This window comes from Ambystoma mexicanum, chromosome 2p (assembly GCF_040938575.1).
Source record: "Ambystoma mexicanum isolate Mex_15411 chromosome 2p, UKY_AmexF1_1, whole genome shotgun sequence".
Lineage (NCBI taxonomy): Eukaryota > Metazoa > Chordata > Amphibia > Caudata > Ambystomatidae > Ambystoma > Ambystoma mexicanum.
Window position 1 is genome coordinate 1,288,697,649 of NC_090923.1, and position 22,255 is coordinate 1,288,719,903.

The window sequence follows — 22,255 nt, forward strand, 5'->3', positions numbered from 1 at the left end:
AGGATGAATGTCAGAGAATTGTTTGCGTTGTTTTGAACTAGTTCTAAAAGCTACGTAAAAACATGCTTTGGCCATGGGCGCTCCCTTTTCTACCTTCTCATGGACTCTTCCTTTAGCTGGAATAGTTCTGCTCTCTAAAGCTTGAGCATGCAAGGTACAGTAAATGCAATTTAGGGGGATATTTCCGTTGTCTAAAGTCTGACTGTGTATGGTGCAGGACGTTCAATTTAGGGGTATAGTTCTGCTCTCTAAAGCTTAAGCATGCAAGGTACAGTAAATGCAATTTAGGGGGATAGTTCTGCTCTCTAAAGCATAAGCATGCAAGGTACAGTAAATGCAATTTAGGGGGATAGTTATGTTGTCTAAAGTCTGGCCGTATATGGTGCAGGTAGAGTGATTTAAGGGGATAGCTTTGCCTCTAAAGCTTGAACATGTACAGTATATTCAATTTGGGGCGGGGGGTAGATCTGAACATGTATAGTATGCACAATGTAGGAGCTAGCTCTGCTGTTTCAAGCCTTACCATGTATAGTGCATGACATGTGTTTTAAGGGAGTAGGTCAGCTGTCTAAAGCTTCAGCATGTAAGGTATGGTATATGCAATTTAGGAGGATAGTTTTGTTTCTAAAGTCTGACTTTGTGTGGTGCAGTATATGCCATTCATGAAGATGGCCACGACCTAGACAATCAAGGTTGCTTTTCAAAACATGACATTTTCCCTTTGGCAGTCTGGAGTTGGTGTTGCTTTTCTGCAGTAGCAACTTGTCTCCCGCAGAGCATAGCTATCACACTCCCACGTGGGGCATTGTGTCATTATTAGAATTAAATGGCGTTATTCAGGACCAAAGTAGATAGAGGGCCCCTAAGGCTGTGCCATACAATTTCTACTGTGATGAGGATTAGCAAGATAGATTGGATAAGAATATTGAGCTCACTGCAAGCATGTTACAGTTTCACAACAAAGACGGATTTGGACGCAGAAAGTTGATATCTGTGGTTCTTACACCTTGGGACGCATGATTTGTAGCATTAGATTTTTAGCGTGTTATATTAAATCTAAAAGAAGTAGCTCAGATGTGATTGCCTTTATACGTTTATTGTGTTGCTTGGCTAAAATGTGCTAACCCACTATATGCTCTCACACAATTGTAGCAAGAAGAAATATGTTCCTTAGCAATCACCAGTCGGCCACACTAGTGTGTTTCCTTTTGTGTAACTTCATTTGTGAGGTGGTGCCATGGCTCATGAGCTCTTTGGGTACTCAGACTTGTATGTCTTTCTGCTTTTATTGTCTTGTCTTTCTTGGTTGCTTTGAGTATAGACTTATGTTTGTAGGCCAATATTCACGTAGCATACTTGGTCCTGAAACTGTATGCAAATTGGCTTATTGTTTGAGACAACCCACGTGTATCTGTTTAAAACTGTATCTATGTACATGTTCTATTTGTTTTTATCTGCATTTGGTGAAAATTAATTCAAGATTTACAAATATAGGAAAACGGACACATAAAATACATTTCAAAAAGATCATTACATAGATCAATATTAGTTTAGATACCAACAATAGATTTAACAAACACATTATAATAAATATTATCCCAATATCTTAAACGGTATCACTCTATCCCTCCCTCCACCTGAGAGGAGGTTGCCTGCACCAGAGGTCGCAAGGAGCGTGGCCTTTCCATCATGGCCGCCGGGATGCATCAGATGTTTGCTGCCTGCACCCTGGAGGCCCGAAGACCGCCTCCCTGCCCTTGGGTTTGGCTGGGCATAAGCCCACCGTATGCCCGTAGCCGGCAGGCGATGCTGGCCCCTCTCCCAAAGGGCCTCACTAAGGCTCCTGTCTTTGCCTGTCTTAACGGGCATGTCGGCCAGGCTGCCCTAATGACTCCTTTTTCACTGATCCAAGAAGTCTCCACTGCCTGTTTGTGATGCCTCAAACTTCGTTCTTCGGCCATCCCAGCCTTTCATGCAGGTAAGATGTTTCTTCGCCGCTCATACACATTCTGTGTCTCCTACACCTTTCCCATCACTGCTCTCAGAGATAAGCCTTCCATCGCTCCCATTTGGTCATGCAAAGGCGATCTGCCGGTATCGGCCCCCACTTTCAGCCCATCAGCGTTTACTTGACTCGCTCTAACCACACCTTGTGCCTCCCACAAGATTTCAGCCAGTACAGCATTGGTTAGTAACATTCTACTACCTGCCTCATCCTTCCACCCTCTGCACACCACCTCTTTCAGAATCCATAAACCACCAGAGCGCACTCCCATCAATCCGCCCCCTGCATCTACCAATGCAAGACCTTAAACCGGAGGTTACACACCACTCCCTAGTCCACCAGGCTATCCGCCGACCACATCCAATAAGCTTGACTCCCGAGTGTCGGACCCTGACTTTTATCACCCACGTTACCCGATGCCTCGCTCCTATTGCGTATCGACATTCACTAACCCCATGTCTCACACTATTGTCTGATTGTGCTGGTCGCTATAATGCTGAACTTCTTATTTTCAGTATGCCCCTCGCATTATGTTGTTTCCCACTTACCTGTAACTGCTTGCTTGATGTAGCACCCCGTACTATAAGGTGAGACTTTCCAAATTGGGCACCCAAACCTATGTCGCTCTTTACCTACCTATAACAGCATATTTGATGTAGCACCCCGTACCATGAGGTGAGGCTTTCCAAATTATGCGCCCAAACCTATGTTGTGATTGACTAACCTGTAACCTTTGTACTATGCACTTACTGTAACTAGCACCCACATGCCCCAGGGTTCAGTGTGCTGAAATAAATTGAAAAATAAATAAATAAAATTAATCACAGTCGTAAATGATTCCCTTAAAAAGAAGAAAACAAATAGAGAAGCTTAATCGTAAAATTTCTGCTATGGTGCAACTACCTATCCATGAATTACTTATAAATCATTTAAAAGACATTCTCTCATTGTAACCTCATCATTTGCAGATTACCTCATTAGGGCCTATAATCTTTCAAATTGTTTGTAAAGCCCCAGACGTCCAGGCTTATGGAACTAGAGAGCAGTTCAACAACTCTGTTCCACAATACATCTTCATCTACATAATTAACATTATAAACAAATTCCCTAAAGTATATTAGTAGCCGGCGAGGGCACAATCAGAATGCAAGAGCCATTCTGATTGGCCCTCGCCGAGTCATTACCAGGCCAGGAATCCCTCTGTTGGGATTCCACGTCCTTTGTCATCCCCGCTCCGAGCCTCCCCGCGGCTGAGAGGCTGCCTTCGCCCCCCGCCGGGGACTCGGGTAAGCCTTTTTTTTTTAATTCCCTTCCCTCCCTCCCACCTGCCTCCCCACCCCCACTTACCTTCTTGTTCCTGTGTCCCTGGTGGGGCCCGGGACGAGGGAAGCCTCCAGCCGTGTGGAGACTCCGAGCGGGGCCATCCCAGGTATATAAGACTATCCAACTTCATCAACCGTGTATCATTAACGGCCCCTAGAAAGCGCTCCACTTTTCCTATAGGTGGTAAACTGTATAATGTTTTGCTTTTGGGGATTTATTAGGAGACCGTTTGTCTGTGCATAGTTTCCCAAATGCTGTAATCATCCTTTGCAGACCAATACCAGTCACATCAAAGAGCATTAAATCATCTGCATAGGAGATCCCACTAAAGTGCATGGTACCCAACTTTGGCACAACAAAAGTAGCTTCCTCTACCACCTCGCCCAGGTCTGCCAGGAACAAGTTAAATAGGCAGGGGGCCAATACGCACCCCTGCCTCAATCCTACCGGGATTTCAATCTTATAAGACAGGGTGCCTTCAAGAGCTAGCTTGATCTGAATATTAAAAGATTCATGGAGCCTAATTAAGATGGAGAGTAGCCTCCCATCTATACCCCAGTGTGCCAACTTTGTCTAAAGCCAATCCCGTGCCACCATTTCAAAGGCAGCTGTGCGGTCTATTGATACTGCATAAATGGAGTCATACTTTTTAACCCAAGCTAACTCTTGCAAACATTTAAGCAAAAATAAATTCAGAGTAGTGCCAAGACCTCTTGCAAACCTTGTCTGATGTTTTTTTTAAATGTAATTCTCCATCGCCTACTTTTCCAAGTGGGACAAGACCAAGGACGCACACATCTAGCTGTCGGCGTCATTATCATAATCGGGCTGTAGTTTTTTAGGGTCCATCTGCACTGCCTTCTTATGAATGGGGATGATATAAGATGTTTGTCAGGATTTAGGAAATACATCTGTCTGGATAATCTGTTTAAACAACATGTCCAACACTAATGCCCAGGTTTTAGGGACGGACTTAAAGAGAGCATTGGAAAGATGATTAGGATCCATTGCACTAGAGGAACTATTTCTCTGTATTTTAACAAATATGACATTACTATCGAATTCAATATAACTCGAACCACTAACCATACGTATGTACATATTTTCGTCTTTGTATCCGATGTGCCGAAAGACCCTGAGAGAATACGAATGAGTGAATTAAGTCCGGTCCAGGTAGTGGTTTTTCCATTTTGCCGTGAATAATTGACGAGCGGACCTCGTACCTAAAAAAAAAAAATGTAATGACAACACTGATGGGATCATTGTAAAAGATGGGAGAGTAGAGAGATGGCATTGCTAACATGAAACGTGGTCAAGTTAAAATGCAATGTAACTAAGGAAAACGTTGAACTATCGCATACGAAGAGTTTGTGTGTAGTCTGTGGGTGACCCTGACACATAACTGTCCCTGCCAAAGCTATTATTAAAATGGCTGGAGACAATAGGACATGAGGGAATAGCGTCCTGATGAAGACCCTGAAATGTTTTAGCACAGGTGAAACGTGCATGTCGACATAGGATGGACACGTGTCTGACTTTAGATTGAATTGCCGAGGCTTGTGAAGAGGATGTAAATGTATTTTAAATGTTTGTGTATTGTTCATAAGTGAGGTGATTTTTCTGGGCACTTGGATGAACTTTGTTGAGGCGCAGCCCTCACCCTTTACCTGCAAATCGTGTCTATCCTCTTGTCTTGTATTGAGATCAATTAGAGTAAAGATGTTTTTTGTAATGTCGCTCATGTTATTAAATATGTTGAATAAAGAAATGGTATGTCATGAATACACTATCATTTTTGTTTGACATATTTGTATCTGTACTTTCTCTGAATTATTTATTAGGTGAACACAAATTCGGTCATCGCTGAAGTCACCCGGGGCCCAATTTTGAGGTAAAACGTTTCCTTATTTCTGAAATTGTTTGCATTTGATTATGCTGCCATCTCAACACTTCCTCCACACCCAGTGCTCCATTATTTATATCCTATGTAAAATCTCTCGCAAAGTACTGGGAGTTTACCCAGAAATGGTGATCTTACAGATCCATTTTAAGTTATAAGATAGGGCTATGATATCTGAAAGGTTACCACCAATCTCTCTTTTGTTATCCAAAATATTGTGTGACCCACAGCAGGCGGGTTAAACATCCCAGCGAGCAGAAATGTGGCCGGAAGCCAGTAGTTCACACTAGCCTTTTTTCATTATGAAAAGGTTACAGGTACAGAAGTTTTCAAGGTGTTACTCCTTCATGGGGTTGTAATGGTAGTTGGATTAAAATGCTTCCTAGGCGTGTCTTTACAGAAATCAGGCTGCCTATATTGGACAACGTAGCAGTAGGGCTGATGCAGGAGTGGAGGCAGGCTAAAAGGAGAGGGACGGGGAAAATGGTGCAGTGAGACACATACCATGATGATGACTCCGGGTATGGCAAGTGTGCACCAATGTCGAAAGAATATATCAATATTCGATTTTGGACTGATCGTGAGATTTTCATGATTATTATTATTTTTTAAATGTATTCACCGTTTTTCATAGTGGTCACTTGTGCACTGCAGCTGTCAGTTTTTTTTTCCCTCGTTGGATTTTTTCACAGAAAGTCAACGAAACCGTTTGAATATTGGTAACCTCGGAGCAATTATTTGTCTGCCCCACTGGTGATTCTAGCAGACCTATTTTCAAATGTCTGTACATTAATATTTTTCATTTTGGAAAGGCCACACTGAAGGGAAATGTGATTCCTGTTCTGATGCACGGAAACATCCCTGCAATAGCTCATTAAGCATTTGAGGATGATGTGAGCTGAACTGTTCTCTGTAGCAATGTTCTGCTTGCAATATTTCTGATGCATGTGCAGAAACGTTCCAAGTGACTGTCACGGTTTCTTTATCTCTCATTCATTGCTGCCAACGGGCCCAGTGTCATGAAGTCATGTTCCTACAGTCCTGGCTTTTTTTTTACACAACAGCACGTTATCCCAGATACACAATGTCCACCATCCAGAGTTCTGTTGGTAAAAATGCAATGAGGTCACCCTAATGGCATGGGGCTAGTTAGCAACAACGCACATTACCTAAGACATATTAGAAGCATTTTTTTATGACTGCCAGTAAGTCTGTTAAAAGTTGGCCTTGTCTTCTTGTAACTACCACATACTACAACCTGAAAATGTGGATGGCATGCTGTTATATTGCATTCTTGTAATTGTAGGTGTTACAAAAATGACACCAAGATCAAGTGCATTTTCCCCAAGTGACAATACTGTAAGTGCACGCAATGGTGGGTGAAGCTTAGTCTTTTCTGTCTGTTGCAGATGTTGTTATTTAATACATTTTTATTGGGGCAGTTTATTTATTTTTGCATTTATTACAGCGCACAAAACCCTTGGGTATGTAGGCGCTGGTTACAATGAGGGATTTGTATGGTGAAGTCATTCCGAGAGTGCTCTGGCTGCAGGAAGGTGGGACAGGACACCGGAAAAGTGAGTTGTCTAAAAAAATCTGGGAGGACAGCTCAGGGGCAACACGCTCGCCACGGAAGCAAGACGAGGCGTAGCAACACATGTTTGATCCCCGAGACCGCACTTAGAAACCTCTGGGTATTACGCGCATTATAAATAACCAATTATAATTATAATAAAACCCATCTCTGGGCTGTTAATACTCTCTTGCTATTCTGACTCCTCCCACTCCCTAGCTCTACTATACAAAAAGACTACAGTAAATTCAGAAACTGGCTCCATCTCTGGTCTGTACGGAGCCCATGGTCCTTGCAGCACAGAAGCTGAGTTTACCTGAGAACCTGCACTAGACGTATGCAATAGTGGTTTAGGCCTTTTTCAAGATGGCAGCGCTCTATTATCTGATTGGGCATGACTACCTACGTGGCAGGCAGCTCTTTGCTGGTTTCCAGTCATACTTTCGAAAGAAAAGTTTCGACATAGAAAAGTTCCTAATACAAAGTTTCTAATAAAAAAGTTTCTAATGCATTTTTTCATGTTATGTTTTTTTTTTGTTCCGTGTAGAAAAAAAAAGTTTTTTTAAAAAAGAAAACGGGGGTTGGGGGCCCCCATTTAAAAAAAAAATGCATTTGAAACTTTTTTTCGATGCTTTTGTGTCAGAACTTGTGTATGTCGAACCTTCGACTGTGGAAACTATCACTATGAACCCTCTTTGCTTCGATACTGCAGGTATGCTCCACTCCTTTGCCCTACTGCCTTTGCCTTGTCCTTCCTGGCTCCTTGCTTTCCTCCTAGCTCCTTCTCTCTGATTATCTACACATCTACACATCTGATACAGCCCTCTTCAATCTGACACCAGTAGGGTTTTTTGCCTTCGAGCCTTTTCCTGCAATTGTCCCCCGTTTTGGGGTATCCTGCGACCCAGTTCTTTTACTAGACTGTGTGTCAGAGGCTGTTCATTGGGCTCACCCAGCCTTCTCCACCACAGATGAAGAAAGGGGATAAGAATCCTTGGAAGAAAACTAAGTTCAGAGTTTGCCTTACTATTACTGCTTGTCGTTCGGACAAGTAATTGCTCACTAGTGTGGCTTCCCAATTGCTGGCAGAGAGTATGCTTTGAAGCCGTGGACCCCTTCTTTGCTCAATGGAGGCATATCCTATTCTGTGGCAAGGTAACAAGCCTTCCCAGGCATGACCAAAGGAAGGCTCTGGGGCGTGATTTGATATCATGGTATGAGAGAACCCAACTCAGACAGGCTGATGCACAAACTCTGACAGGAGAATGAGTCACTAAAAACCTGGCTGACAATAACATTACAGCAATATGTTTTGGCCAGTATAACTGTAGCTTTCCATAGGCCACCACCTCAAAAAGCCAGGCATGGCTTTATATTTATTTTTACCAATGAAAACAAATCTGTCACTAAGCCCGTTGGCAGTACAGTTGTATATGTCATTGAAACAGCGTTTTTACTTTCAAAGGGATTCTTGTTTTTATTACAAAAATTTAAAAAAAGCAGAAATTAGAATAATTTTGGTTCTGCACCTGCCAGTGAGTAGCCATGAATGTTCCCTCCATTATTTAGACTGCTAACACTTTTGTAGATTTGGCCAAAAAACATGGGTTTATACTTTTTAGTGAACAAATCAGCTGGATCACTTTGTAAATATGAAGCCCCATTTCTACGAAAATGCTGCTAGCATGCCAATTACTGATGCCCAGCGGCAAGTATACATAAGGTGTCTTATATATAGATGTTGGTAAGTTCCGTCACTGCCCAATTGCCGGCAGGCCCATCTGGGTACAAACCCACGAGCACCAGTTTGTAAAACACAGAAAGCTGTCAGAAAGTGAGACTGTTCAGCAGAGCTTACCTTCATGGCAGAATCTATTCACTAGAGCTCCTGAAATGTCAAGACATCTGTGAGATTCCCCCTAGTCATGTAAATCTTCCACAATAGGTAATGCATTTTCTTTAATTGCAAGTGAAGTCAATGCCAAAAGCAAACTATTAATCTAAAAGGGAATATGGTTCGGGTATGCTCAAATAATGCTCTGATTGTATTAAATCACATGCAGTGCTATACAAAGCCTACAAGTGCAATTCAGTGCAATACAAGATGGCCTATTGTTTTTTCATTAACCTCAAAGTTCGAGACAAATAGGAAAGAGGTTTCTGGGTAGCCAACACTGAAGCAAATACCTCATAAATTGGTTGCTATAAACATTTGGGTGTCATGATTGATGATAAACTTAAATGGACCCTACATTGGGATCTACACATACACTAACAGTATGAGGCACACCCAAGTGTTGTCAATTAATTGACAAACAGGGATGATATTCTACTAAGACATCTTGCTATTATATCCAGCTACAATTTTCACTTGCATGCTCTATGGTGTGGAAGTGTGGGGACACAACTACAAGAATGATCTAGTACAATTAGAGGGTACAATTCTAAATCGCTATTGTTAGTATATATTAGCTTAAAATTCAATCTGATGATGAGCATTCCCATAGAGGTAAACCATAAATCGGCCATGTGCAACAAGAAGTTAATGAAATTGGACAATGACACAATAATGGTCACTTTTTTTTGCCAGGATTACCTCGGGATGTATGAATGTGAGCGGTTTGGTAGCCTTGGGAAACTAATGGGAGTATACAAGAAATGGCTCTCTGGGCAGGTACTATGTTCCACTGGGTCCACAAATCAATCTTTGAAGAGGGTTGTTACTCACAGGTTAAAAGAGTACAATCTGATGCCGACATTGTGAAACTGGCATCCAGTGTTAACAGTGCTCCCTTTGTTCACTTCAGGCTTAAGAGGAGACAACTTCCTAAATATATTGAGACCTTTCCTAATAGCCATTTAGTAAGGCAGTGCCTATTGATTAAATGTAATAACACCTCTGTCCTGGAGATAGCGGGTGCTACACTGGTTATCCTCAGACAAGAACGCCGCTGTAGGTTATGTGGTGAGTCTGACATTGAAACCACAAAACACATAGGGCCTCATTACGACCCTGGCGGAGGACCATGATGCAATTTGCACCATGGTCCATGGCGCAGAGCTGCCAACTCCGCCATGGGGGTTGGCGGACTCACCGCCCCATTCCGACCTTGGCGGGGCGGTTAGTCCCCAATCCCCATTTACCCTTCCCCATTCCCATTTTTGCCCCATAGGGTATAATGGGAGTGGGGAAGGCGTTAATTACGCCACCGTAGATTACGGTGGCGTAATTAACAAGAGGTCCCGTAGCGCCATGGATTTTTCCGCCCGGAAAATCCAGGCGTAAAAATCACCATGGCGCTACGGAAAGTCGTAATCTGGCGGAGAGGTACGCCATGCATTACGCTGGCGTAAACCCCTCTCCGCCAGGGTCGTAATGAGGGCCATAATGTTTATTTGTGCTAGCTTGGAAACCATTAGATGCAAATGTATGACATCTTACAATAATAAGACGATTTTTATTGAACCTACTTTTTATGGCAGGTTTTAATGGAAGGGAATGATGTGCATTTTATGTATCATATGGTAACATTTTATAATGTATGTATGGAAATTGTGCGTGACTTATCGCAGGGGATTTCATACTGATGGAATTATGTTTATCCCAATATGAGTTCATATTGATGTTATTTATTGGCTTTTATGGGCTTCTACAAAAAATGTGATTGTGTTGTTTGATGAATTGATTTGGGATGTCTATATACAAAGTCGATTCTGTCTGTAAACATATTATAAACAATTACATAAATACCTCGTATGCAGACAATTCTTACTGAGACTGAGAGCTGATATCCAACAGCATGTACCCTTCTCCCTTCATACTACCATATCTCATCCATGCCTATTTGTACTTGTCAAGTCCATACAACCCAGTGGAAGCATATTTCTTTCTGTTTCACACTGCAGTATGATGCCATCAATCCAAGAAGATATAGTTAAAGGCCAATGGGAAAATATGTGTTTGAAGGCCAAATATGTGGCAATCATTGCCCCTTAGTGTCTGTCTGAGGTTTCTTCCACTGTGTCTTAAATAAGCCTTCTTTACAGTGGGAGCCCAACAATTGGTAAGACTCAATTAACAAGAGCTCACCTCTGTTAACGTAATGCACTCTTATCCTCATTTTTTTCGAGGAGCATTTAACAACATGTTACTTCCACAGGTAATATAAAATCCCTTATGGAGTAGGTGCCTCGCCAGCTGTGAAAGGGAAAGTGAATCAGTTGTCGAGTAGGTTCAGTGTTGTACTTCAGCCTTTGACATTTGAGGCAGTACTGTCTAGGCTAATAGGAGCGACTGTGCCCACTTCCCTCTGCCTACACATGCCTTTCGTATGGATTTTGCAACATGTATATACGAAACGTTACTTTTCTCTTGTTACAGGTCCAGCCTTGATTTTCTCCTGCAATACTGGCTAGTTTCACCATTAAGGTGTTAAATTGCATATACCGCAACCATGGCAGACGAAGATCTAATCTTCAGCATGGAAGGCCTCGATAACGCCAGCGCAAAAAGGGAAAATACGTCAGATCGTGCTGGTTCCAAGAAAAAGGGAGGTTCCACAGACAACGCCAACGAGGACAGCGACGAGGAAGACAATTATTACATTTGCCCTATTACAGATGACCCTGTGTCTCACAAAACTGTTGGCAGCTCAGTTTCTAACTACTTCAATAACTTGGTCAAGAATGAGCAGTACGCAACCAGCTCCTCTCCCAGGAATTACAGGGTAAGATGGTGCTAGTTATGCCACAGCATTCCCTGGTTGGCTGGTGGGGGTCAAACCTCTCTACACACAGGGAAATCAGAGGCAAGTTTTGCCAACAAGGGCCTCAGATTAACGACAATTAGCAGACTTCCCTCCTGCAGAGGGAGGACATAGCAGCTTTCCTGGCGGTCCAGCTTGGTCTTTAGCTGGACAAGTCCTGCTCTATCTCAGAGACTGAGAAAAAGTGCCCTTAAACTAGGCCTGTGCCTGAAAATCCTGAATGCGTGAGCGGTCTGGCGTGCATGCAGAAGCTCTTTCGCTGTTTCTTTGTTTGTGTTCCTAACATATGTCTGCAAGAGTCGCGGCATGCGCTATTTCAAACGTGCAGTGATAAACTATTGAGTCAATTTGGTTGTACAACTGCGTAGTTCACTTGCATGCAATAACTCAATATTTGTTAATATCTCGAAAAGATAATATTTTTGAATTGGTATAACTACAGATAACCCAAGCTGGATCGCTACATAGGATATACATTGTTACCCTTAAAAACCAAAGCGATAATGCTTCTGTTTATACATTCGTTCTCAGTGGTGTACTAATGTGATTGAAAAAGTATAATGTATCAATTCCTTGTTAGCGGTCTTTTTTCACTCACGATGAAGTGTCAAAAGGATTATATTCAATTCAAATTACTTAATTTCGGTTCAGTGAATCATGAAATTAGCACATATGAATTCACTGATATAAATACAAATGCTTATGTACACAATTAGTGGATAAATAAACTCCATCTAAAAAAAAAGGAGAGAAACTCATTGATGATCAATAAAACTACAAAGGTCATATGAATAGGTTCTTGGTAGTTTGCCAAGCCGGGGAAAAGCTTCTTTTGATGGCCAGGTATGGCCGCAGCAATCTCTCTGTGGAAGAAGTCTGTTCTTAATATTCTATGTAACAGCGATGCTTTTTCATAGTTTCTCTTAACTGGAGTGGCCTCCGTGACACTACTATGCATATTCTACAGGTTGCCTCCAGAAAAGGCAGACCCAGACCGCGCCAGGTCACTGGCTTTTATTAGAAAGTAAGATTGGGGAGAAACAAAGTAAGACACAATGACACACCCACCATTTATGAAATCCTCATTTGAGGGTACATTTACCTCATGTTTGGAAAGCGAAATTAGGGACAGGGATGTCAACCCGCTGAATAGTGAAATCCATTTAGATTTTCAGCACATTACAAAAAGTATCTAACATATCACTAACATAGCGACTAAGAGTTCCGAAGCTTGTCCAGAGGGTGGCGTACTTTGCCCTGGCCAGTGGTATGTATACCTTGGTCTGTGAGAGCAAAGGGTTGAAGTTGAGGGCAGATTTCGAAGGAGAAAATGTCCATATACTGTGTGCATTTTAAAAATCCGACTGGATTGGATTATTCATTCAGTCGATGGACCATTGTTGGCCTGGCATTAGAGTCAACAAGATAACATCAGAAACAGCTATTCCGGCTTCTTGTCCCAGAAACCGCAAACACAAGGACCCACGGATAATCCAGCATGTCCCCAGGGTAGAGTGGACAGCTAGCTGAAACGGACTGTTTAGCAAAATGTCTTTCAAAAGTAAAAAGGTTCTTTAGGACGGCGTGGGCGGGAGGAGAAGAGAAACAGCCTCGGACTGGTGTATAGGGTAATAGGCCCATGGCCAAACCAAAATGAGTTAATTCACTCTGAGGCTAGCAGTTTTGACCAGTGTTGCTGAATAAATATTCTTTAAATTGTACAATTTGCATCACACTTTATCTAAAAACGACCCCTTGGTTACTGTTCAAACAGTGTCACAAAAGGAATGAATTGCCATTTGCAACTGTGGGCCACTTTTTCATTGGTGCCCGAGACAATTTTATGGCCCAGTCCGACCCTGGTAGAGAAACAAAGGGAATTCAGGCAATGGATTAGAGAAAGCCCGCCCAGCCCCAGCAGCATCTGTATAATGTATACACCCACTGCTTCCTATCAGACAGGCGGCTGCCTTGAGTGTAGCCTGGGCCTGACTGGGTCACTTATCATGGAGGCTTGCGCACATCACATCCCTGGAGCAGAGAAACCACGGAATGCTAATAAGTGCGCTGTGTTGACAATGTGTTGTGCAACCGTTTCCTGCGGTATTGAGCTCAGTCATTCCCTCCTAGAAGTATTCACACAAGCCAAATAAAAGGACAAGAACACCTGCTAAGGTGCCCATGCCTGCCTTGGGTATGTTTTTGGAGACTCTCCAAGTACTTGAATAGGAACCGAGTGCCTTGAGGTGACTCAGAAGTTGCGGTCAGGTCTTAGACACCTGTATTGTTTTTGTGTTCAACTAATTTTTCATGACAAAATGTATGCAGTCATTAATAAACATGAATACAGAAGGCCTCAGCTATTATAATGTACAATTAACAATTCCCATCAAGGTATCGTGTTTGTATATAGCGGTACTGACGGATTATCTTTCATACGCTTGTTATGTTACATACCGGTAATCCCAGTCCGAGTTCCAATCTAATGAGGCATCCTGCTTCAGGGACAGGAACCATATGTAACAGGAAATAAAAATCCATCTCAGAAAGGAAGGGACGGTTGTAGGACTGGTAAGAGGAACAGACGGGCTCTCTGTAATAGGATTACCGTTAAGTAATCTAGGCATTACCAGCTCGTCCCTCTTCCTTGTCCCAGTCCCAACCTAATGAGAACCCAAAATCAGTACCACATATTGCCAAGGACAGGTCCGACAAAGAAGTGGTGCACATGTGCCATTTATTAGTGAGTCAAATTAATCATTCACACAAGACAACACAGCCAACCCAAAGGAGTGCCTGTAGGGACCCACGTACAGCTTGTAGTGGCTGATCAACGTGTCAGGGGAAGACCAAGTAGCAGCCTACAATGTCATCAATTGAGATCCCCTTGAAGGCCACTCCAGACACTGTCATTGTGGAGCGCCCCAACAATGTGCCTGAAGAATCATCCTCAACACCTTGGTAAGTAAGATCAATGGTAGTCCTGATCCACCTCTTCAACGTAGAAGTAGAGGCGTTTTCCCTGCATGACCATAGCCAGAGAACACAAAAAGGGAAATCCTCTGTTTAGTAGCCAAAGTGTGATCCAGGTGGGCCCTGACCACCCTGTCTACATTTAGAGGGTGTGGAGAAGTCCTGGAGGCAGGGGCATAGACCATTGTTTTGAGGAACACAAGGTCTTTGTGCAGGTGGAAGTCAGAGATAACCTTTGGGAGGAGCAGGGGAGAGGAACACCGGATGAGCCCCTCAAGGACACATCTCAGGAAGGGATGGGTGCAAATAAGAGCCCAGCCACTTGGCTGAGGCAATGGCTATAAGAAAATGACATTTGTATGAGAGGCGAGCAATAGGGATGGAGTCTTGGGGTTTGAAAGGCTCAGTGGATTGGGCCATAATCACAACAGAAAAGTCACAAGTCGGGAAGGGAGACCTGGTATGAGGACCGAAAATCTCAAACCCCTTTGAAAGGATGGCTGCAAAGGCTTCTGATTCAGACGGGGAGCCCAGAATTTTTGAATCGTACGGTTGGCCGCCAGCTGTGCTCTTAGGGAGGAAGTGGGCAAGCCAAACGAAAACCCCTGTTCAAGGAACTCAAGAACCTTGACAGGGGTCGCTAGTGAGAAAGTCATGGTGGGCCTGGATACATCACTTGAAGGTAGGTCTTCAGGGCCGAGCATAGGCAGCAAGCATTGAAGGCCTCTTGGAACCCTGAACAGCCATTGAAAGCTCTGAGGGGAGCCGCTCTCTCTTGGGCACTAGTCTCTCAAGAGCCAGGCCATCAGATGAAGATGCCTGTGGTTTACAAATGGGAGAAGAGACCACCTCAGTAGCGGGGACTCAGAAGGAGGGCAAAACTGGTTTAAGGGAGCTAAGCAAGGAGGGGAAACCATGAATTCCTCATCTATCTGGGTTCATTCAGGTTGGTCCAAGGCCTCTACCTCTTGATGTGAAATCAGGGCTTCTGGAGAAAAGGGAAGTAAGGAAAGGCATGTAGGCGAGCTTGGCGGCCAGCTCGGGGAGAGGGAATCTGACCCAAGGGCTGTAGGGGTTCCTGATCAGGGAGAAGAACAGGAAAAGGAAAATGTCTGATTGGGAGGCAACCATATTCACTGGGGAGGAGGGTGCAGCTGAGTAGACCAGCTGGAAGGTCTGGACTGTGAGGGAGCACTCCACTGAAGAAGGAATTTGTCGGCTGAGCGTGCATGTCCTGGGGTTTCGGAGGTGAATCTCTACCCAGTCCATTATCCGTGATGCTACCTCCTGGCGTGAGGGGTACCGGCTCCCTCCCCACCAGTTGATGTAGGTCATGGCGACCTGGTTGTCTGTATGGACAAGGATGGCCTACCCCTGGAGGTCTTGGGCCAAAGAGCAAAGGGCCTCAACATATTACAGACAGTTCCCAGCAATTGGAAATTCTTTGCTATCTGAGTTACACCACTTGCCTTGGATGGTAAGCTGCTTGAAGGTGGCTCCCCAGCCTTTCTGGTGTTGAGAAGCCAACAGAAGCGAGATATTGTAGTGCAGACCAGGTCAGTGTCCCATGTGGACGGACTGATCCAGAGAAGGGGTATGGATCAGCCAACCGTCCAGATATGGTTGGAGGGCAATGCCCCTCTGATGAAGAAACTAAACCGGTGCTCCATCCACGGCAAAGCACAGGAAATGCTGGTGCGCAGGATGGACTGGCAGGTGGAAACAGGCATCCTCCATATCGACAAAAGTCAGGAAGTTTCCTAGGGCCAACAAGGGGATAATGAGCTGGATGCTCACCATCTGAAAACGGATGTGCTTGACAACAATATTTACCCTTTAGAGGTTTAAGATGGGTCTTCAAGCTGCGGCAGGTTTTTTTTTTTTTAATTTTTTTTATTTTTGTTGGCAGAGGTTCACAAGGCACATACGTCAAGGCAACAAATAATGAAAGCAAGCATAGCATAAAACATCGTAATGGTTACAGAATACAGTTCCAACAGTGGATATAGAGCATCAACAATACAGAAATACACAGCAATAATCACGGTGCATGAGTAGAGACCGGAGATAAGCCGGAACCGGGCGTGTTCTCACTTTGATTGTTGAGATATGTGTTAAATTCGCTCCAGATGTTCCTGGGGCAAGACTGGGCGGGCAGCATTGTCAGGTATTCCTCCTCACAGTTCCACGACCATGTGAGCATACCCAGCCATTTCTGAGAGCCCGGTGGGGAGGAGGGCTTCCAGTTCTGAAGTATACATTTTTTGGCAATCATGCAGCTTATATTCAAAAACTTTTTCAAACGCTTAGTTTCGTCAGACCCCCAGACCCCAAACAGAACCGCCAAAGGATCGGGATCAATTACAGTTTCAGTTACCGCACTCAGTGTATGGAGGACACTGTCCCAGAAACCGGACAGTTTGTTTCAGGTCCAGAACATATGCAAGTGATCAGCATCCACTTCCCTACAGCGCGGGCAGAGGTGCACCTCAGAGCGAGCAAACCCCGATGTCCTGCGTGACGTATAGTAAAGTCTATTGAGGAGCTTGTATTGCATGGCACGAAAACGGAAATTGAGAGACACTTTTTGTGTGTGGCAGCACATATCCTCCCACAATTCATCAGAAATTTCTAGACCCAGTTCAGCTGACCATCCGTCGCGCACCCCTAAGAGTAGGAATGGGGATGATATCTAGTAGGATTTGATACAGCGAAGAGACGACACCGCGTGCACCGCCCGAGTTGGCGATGTAGGCTATCGCCGGGTTGTCTGGGGGCTCATCCGGAAAGGAGGGCCACATGGTGCGGAACGCGGCGCGAAGCTTGTAGTATTGGAGAGTCTGTAGGGGAGATCTGGTGTGCCCCAGCCTCCAGGTCTGGGGGCCTATGAATATGCCCTCGGGATAGAAGTCGGACAGGGCCCGATACCCCAGGGCACCCCAGTGTCGCGCCAAAGCGATATCAAGTGTGGGTTCCAGGCCCGGAAAGGCTCACACGGGAAGCCATTTGTAATATGGGGAGGGCCCACTTGTCGAGTGTAGTAGACGTGACCAGGCATACAGGGTCGCAGCAATGGGGTCAACGGGGGAATCAGATGTGTAGCGTCGGCGTAGTATCAGGAACATTAAGTTGATACCAGCGGAGGCAAGCCGTTCCAGTTTGACATGTGGGTGCACTGGGGAACCCGCGTACCAATGAGTAGCATGCTGGGCCTGGGCAGCGATCCAGTATAGTTCCAGGTCCGGAGCAGCAATACCACCCCGTCTGTATGAGAGTGCCATGTCAGTCCACTTTTTGCGCACCGGACCGGAGTGCCAGAGAAATTGCGCGCAGAGTTTATGCAATTTAGTGAAGTAAGCCCTCCCGGGCCATATAGGAATGTTGCAAAAGGTGTATAAGAGCTTGGGGAGCAAGATCATTTTAATAAGGGATAGACGACCAGCGACGGACAACGGGAGGGTGCGCCAACGTGAAATTTTTGTCTCAACTGTTCGTGCTACAGCTGAGTAGTTATCGGCAAGCAGGGTGGGCTTAGTGAGGGACATCTGCACCCCAAGGTATCTCACACCCTCAGGGGCCCAGCGCAGGGGATACTCGGTGGTGGGCTGCCGTGTAGCTTTAGTGAGCGGGAAAATCTACAATTAGGAATAATTAATCGTAAATCCGGAGTGGGTGCCAATCCGGGTGATGTCTCTCAGTATGGGATCCAGATGGGCTGTGGGGTCTCTGACGTATAATAGGACATTGTCAGCATACAGGGATATTATTTCAGGCTCGTCGACCAATCGTACTCCTTTACGCGCGTGCCGTGCTCGGATAAAGTCCGCCATCGGTTCTACCACCAATGCGAAAAGGATCGGGGAGAAGGGGCAGCCCTGTCTGGTGCCTCTGAATAGAGTGAACATCTCGGATGTTAGTGAGTTGACTCGTACCCGCGCAACGGGGGAAGTGTACAAGAGTTTAATGAACCCTATCATGTTAGGGCCGACGTCCATTGTTTCGAGGACCAGCCACATATATTTCCAGGAGACCATGTGGAAGGCCTTCTGAGCGTCCAGCGTAACCGCTACAGCCTGGACGTCTTGGTCTATACGGGACATGACATTAAATAGTCTCCTGATGTTATGGGAGGTGGACCTACCGGGGACAAAGCCTGCTTGGTCCTCTTGTACCAAGTGCGTCATGATGGGCAGAAAACGGTTAGCAATGATCTTAGCAAAGATCTTTGTATCTAGGTTCATGAGGGAGAGAGGTCTATAGGAACCACACTCGTCCTCAGGTTTACCTGGTTTGAGCAGTACCGTGATGGCTGCTTCCCGCATGAAAGGGGGAAGGATAGTGGCTCGAAGTGCCTCATTCCATACCTCCAACAGCCAGGGGGCCAGAATAGCCACGTGCTCTCGATAGAAGTCTGCCGTAAAGCCGTCAGGTCCCGGCGCCTTGCCTATGGGCAAGTCTGAGATAGCCGATACTATCTCGTCTAGCGTGAACGGGGTATCCAGCTGGTCTCGGGTCTGTGGGGAAGTTTCCGTGGTGGGGATCTGGTCAAGGAGTTCTTGCATATGTTGTTCAGTTTGCTCTACGGGCTGGGAATAAAGGGATCTATAGAACTCGGTGAATATGTCGAGTATTCGATGGTCCGCCCATTGAGCGTCACCGTTCTGATCTTTTATGGAAGTGATCTGCGTGCGGCCCAGTTCCCCCCTCACAAGCGTCGCAAGTGTCTTGCCAGGTCTGTTCCCCTCTCCATATTTCCTAGCGGCCTGCGGGCGGCTGAAATAATGAACTTCGCTGGTCGCTAAAGTGTTGAACACCTGGAGCTCGTCAGAGATTTGGGCCAGAGTAGTGGGGTCAGATCCGGAGGAGCAACATTGCTCCAACCTTTTCAGTTTGGCCTCAGATCGTCCAAGGGCGGCCCTAATAGCTTTCAACACCCCTGCCTCTCGAGAAATAGACATGCCCCTAATGTAAGCCTTAAAGGCCTCCCATCTGACCGCGGCGGCCGTGTCTTGAAGAGAGTTAAGCTCAAAAAAGGACTCAATGTCCGCTAAAATCTCAGATTTAAACACAATGGGCCTCATTACAAGGGTGGCGGAGAACCATGGCGCTATTAGCGCCATGGTTCATGCCGGTAAAATACCGGCACCGCCTTGGCGGAAAGGGGAATTACCGCCCCATTCCAAGGTTGGCGGGGCGGTAATTCCCCCTTCCACCATTGCCCTTCCCCATTCCCATTTTTGCCCCATAGGGCTCAATGGGAATGGGGAAGGCGCTAATTACGGTACCGCAAATTGCGGTACCGTAATTAGCTCCCTGGGTCCCTTTGCGGGTTGGTTTTTAACACCTGCAAAAAGCAGGCGTTAAATCCCCCAACCCGCAAGGGGACCTCGAAGTAAGGCGGTAAGGATTTACCGGTACCGGTATTTTACCGGTACCGGTAAATCCTTACCGCCATCCGTGTAATGAGGCCCAATGTCTTTTAGAGCTTCGGACTTAAAGCGCCAGGTGCAGAGTGTTGGGATGGGAATTCCCAGCCCTAAGGACAGTATGATCGGAGAATGATCCGAGAATGTGCGGGGAAAAATGTGTGTATCCTCCACCCTACCCATAGCATCTCTCGAGACCAAAAACAGATCTATCCTGGGCGAACTATCATGTACAGACGAGTAATAAGTGTAGTCCCGCTGCTGGGGGTGAAGTGTTCTCCAGGCGTCGCAAATATTAAGCGACTGCATGTGGCCATGCAGCCTGCGCGCCGCGCTAGACAAAGCTCTGGGTGTAGTGGCAGTTCTGTCCAGGGCCGTGTCGAGTATAAGGTTCAGCCCCCCCCCATATGATCTGCACTCCCACAAAGCCCAGCAGTATGGTAGTTACAGTATCAAAGAATTCCGGAGAATCTACATTGGGACAGTAAGTGTTAACCAGCAAGTACTCTTTATTGACCAGTGTGCAGTGTATTATAACATAACGGCCCTCGGGATCAACATAGCTTTTATGCAGCACAAACTTAATGATTTGTGGATCATTGTGAGAACTCCCCTAGATTGTGTGGAGTAAGAAGTAAAGAACCTGGCAGAACCCCATGATGGGGCAAAGCTCTCGGAATGAGGCCATCGGAGTGTGTCTCTTGTAAAAGCAATATCTTACAGTTGTGTCTGTTAGCATATGCAACAATCTTGCGGGCCTTAGTGTGGTTGCTCAGCCCCCGAATGTTCCAGGACATTATGACTGTAGCCATGTCAGAGGTAGGTATCTACAGACACAGTACCCATAAATCAGTGAACATCCCAGCTCCTGTGATGGTATGAGCTCTCAGTGTTGGAACAGCAAGTGGGTGTGGGGCCCTTCAGCATGCGCGCTGCAAAACCTTGTGTGCTTTTTTGTAAAACAACCCCTTTCCCACCCCCCACCCTCACCACTAACCGTGGATCAGCAGTGTAAAGATCACCCACCCCTAACAACGCACAGTTGGACCGTCCCCAACCTGGCCCAATTTTCCCCGAGGCCCAACTGGGGCCAACACACACCAAAAAAATGAGAAAAAACAGTGCAATCGCAATGGGGTGCGCCGTTGCCGTGCACCAGCACGCTTAGAGCCAAATGGCTCAGTTGCAAAACGAGCAGTGGTGGCGGACTTGCAGCGCAGGCCCTGCCCGCTAAGCGGGTAATCAGGGACCGCACACGAGCCCCCGCGGTTCCGAAATAGACCAAAACAGTTTCAACAGTCAAATATCGTACATCCCCGCATCTCAAATGCGGGGAACGGAGTATATAACTGAGAGATTAAGGACCTGAACGATAGGAGAACAGAAATTGACGTAGGACAACAGAACAGTGTGAGACCAGCTCTGTGAAGTGCATTGTGAGGATGTGTGCACAAGCGCTGCAGCACGCAAGGACTGCAGGGGCAGAGCGTCACAGTAAACAGAGCAGCCTTACCAGTACCACAGTGTAGATTGAGTAAACAAGTTCAAAAAGTGTCTCAGTCCGTGCCAATCACAGTTAAGTAGCATCCACTCAGCCTTCTCCAGAGCCCTGACGCGGTATTTGCATCTCGATGAATTTCACTGCCTCGTCCGGGACTGTGAAAAAGTACAATTTGTCATTATGAGTGAGCTTGAGACGAGCCGGGAATAAGATGGCGTACGGTACATTGCGTTCCCTGAGCATTTTCTTGACGCCAAGAAATTGGCGTCTCTCCTGTTGTACCGCCACAGAAAAGTCTGGGAAGATCCTGATGACATGAGACTCCAGTCGCAGCTCGCCTTTGTCCCGCGACAGGCGAAGAATGAGGTCCCTGTCACGATAATTAAGAATCTTGGCTATAATGGGTCTGGGGATGGCGCCAGGTCGGGGTCGCGGGGCAAGGGCCCGGTGAGCCCGCTCCACCGTGAAGTAAGGGGAAAGGTCTGGATCCCCCAGCAAGTCCTTGAGTAGTTGTACGACTGCATCTTCCATGCGCCCCTTCAGGGAAGTTTCAGGGACCCCAATGATGCGAAGATTGTTTCTGCGGGAGCGGGACTCCAAGTCATCGCATTTTGCTTTAACACTCTTCATGTCGCGCGATAAGGTGGCTATTGCGTCCTGAAGTACGTGTATAGCATCTTCTTTAGTGGAGATCCGGCCTTCGGCCTCAGTGATTCTCGATCCAGCCTGCTCTACCCGGGTCTTGAGCGAAGCGACATTCGCGTTGATATCATCAAGCTTCTCATGAA

General features: G+C 45.7%; 1 protein-coding gene across 6 annotated transcripts in view; it reads left to right on the forward strand.

The window, feature by feature from the left end:
• Nucleotides 1–22,255, forward strand: part of EEF2K (eukaryotic elongation factor 2 kinase) — a 347,873-nt gene that overhangs the window by 58,458 nt on the left and 267,160 nt on the right. For all 6 annotated transcript variants that reach the window (XM_069645609.1, XM_069645607.1, XM_069645606.1 and 3 more), the window contains 2 exons: nt 5,170–5,219; nt 11,183–11,528. In XM_069645609.1, coding sequence (XP_069501710.1) covers nt 11,256–11,528 — 273 coding nt within the window. In that variant the 5' untranslated portion in view covers nt 5,170–5,219; nt 11,183–11,255. The remainder of the gene's footprint in view (nt 1–5,169; nt 5,220–11,182; nt 11,529–22,255) is intronic.